General features: G+C 55.3%; 1 protein-coding gene across 1 annotated transcript in view; it reads left to right on the top strand.

The window, feature by feature from the left end:
• The window catches only part of cita (citron rho-interacting serine/threonine kinase a), a gene marked incomplete at both ends in the record, with an annotated part of 53,022 nt that extends 51,860 nt beyond the window's left edge, over positions 1-1,162 (top strand). Inside the window, one exon of the mRNA XM_080548586.1 lies at positions 736-1,162. Within this exon, the coding sequence (XP_080404712.1) occupies positions 736-1,162 (427 nt within the window). The remainder of the gene's footprint in view (positions 1-735) is intronic.
• Between the last annotated feature and the right edge of the window lie 797 nt (positions 1,163-1,959).

Raw genomic sequence — 1,959 nt, 5'->3', positions numbered from 1 at the left:
AAGAGTAGATAGACAGAGAAAAGAAGAGTAGATAGACAGAGAAAAGAAGAGTAGATAGACAGAGAAAAAGAAGAGTAGATCGAGCGGGAAGAGATGACAAGGCTCTCTCTCCGCTGCACTGCTCATTGTCTCTTGTTAGAGTGCTTTAAATGATGTCTAGAGTACCTAAGACTGAGGTACTTATAGAACAGGCTATAATTAGTCCTATGAATGAGCCCACAGTGAGTCATTTGTGCGTCTTCTTTTGAAGCCGTCTGCTCAGGTTGTTTAAGTGGTTGGCTGTGACTCACGCTCGCTAGAACATTCTGTTTATGACAGATGTTTCCTTCCCCCTCAATCTCCATCGCAAACTTTTCTTATCCGTGGCTCGGTAGACATGTCGAGCCTAGTTTAGTATGCATATATGAATGCTGCCTCCTGTCAGGTTTGTGTCCTCTTCGAGCTTAATTGGCGACCGTCTCCCATCACCTCAGCCAGATGGCACGGACTGTACCGGCACCCCACCTCCCCCCCTCACCTGAGCAGTGCACCACACAGTACAAGGCTTCATTCCTTCACCCCATCTCTACAGCCCTGACCACCCCATCTCTCACTCTCTAACCATACCCCCTCTCTCCAACTCTGACCACTCCCCCTCTCTTCAGCTCTGACCACACCCCCTCTCTGACCACTCCCCCTCTCTGACCACTCCCCCCCCCTCTCTCTCTCTCTCTACGGTGTCCCCCCCCCGCGCAGCCCAAACAAGCGCGGCCCCCCCTCCTACAACGAGCACATCTCCAAACGCCTGGCGGCCAGCCCCGTGGTGACGGACCCCGGGACCCCCCACCGCTACCGCGAGGCCCGCACGGAGTTCCGTCGGGACAAGTCCCCGAGCCGGCCGCTGGAGAGGGAGAAGTCCCCCGCGGGCAGGATGATGGAGGGCCGGGGGGGACTGGGGGCGGGCTCGCCTGGCCGCGGCCTGAGGGGGTCGCCGGGGAGGGCCATGGACCCCCGCCTGGATCGCTCCCCGGGCAGGCTGGTGGACGTGCGCAGGGAGAGGTCCCCCGGACGCCTGGAGGAGAGGCAGAGGCTCCACACGGGCTCTGGACGCGCACCACTCACCACGGTCAACAAGGTCGGAACACACACACACACACACACACACACGTGTCACTACGGTTAACAAGGTTGGAGTGCACACACGCACACACACACACCGCTCACCACGGTCAACAAGGTTGGAACGCACGCACACACACACACACACCGCTGTCACTACTGTTAACAAGGTTGGAGTGCACACACACACACATACACACCTGTCACCACGGTTAACAAGGTTGGAGTGCACACGCACACACCGCTCACCACGGTTAACAAGGTTGGAGCACGCACGCACACACACACACACACACACACACACACACACACATCGCTCACCACGGTTAACAAGGTTGGAACCAATAAAAACTGGAACAAAACAAAGCAAAAAAACAAGGTTGGAACACACACACACACATAACTCATTACTCTTAATAAGGTAGACACACATACATACACTTCTCACCACTGTTAACAAGGTTAGAACACACACACACACACACATATCTCACTACTCTCAATAAGGTAGACACACACACACTCCTCACCTACATCCCCTGACCCTCTCTGTCTGTCTGCTCTCCATAGGTGTGGGACCAATCCTCAGTCTGAGTGTCACCAGAGCCCCACCAATCAGAAGAGAGACCCAGCACAGCACAGAACACCTACCAGGGGTGGGGGAAGGCTATACTACACAGTCACCCAGATGTCAACATCATCAGTACAGAGGTCCTCCTGGTCATGTGACTGAACCCCCTCCCTCACCCTGCGTATAGTAGCCATGTCAGGCCCCTCCCACACTGGGTATTGTAACCAGGTCAGGCCCCTCCCACAGTTAGATCAGGCTCCTCGCACCCTGTGTGCGGTATCAAGATCAGG

The sequence above is a fragment of the Nansenia antarctica genome (genome assembly GCF_963989245.1).
Source record: "Nansenia antarctica genome assembly, chromosome: 18".
Classification (NCBI taxonomy): Eukaryota; Metazoa; Chordata; class Actinopteri; order Argentiniformes; family Microstomatidae; genus Nansenia; species Nansenia antarctica.
The sequence above is the reverse complement of the archived record's forward strand: the minus strand, read 5'-3'. Positions and strand labels throughout refer to the sequence as shown.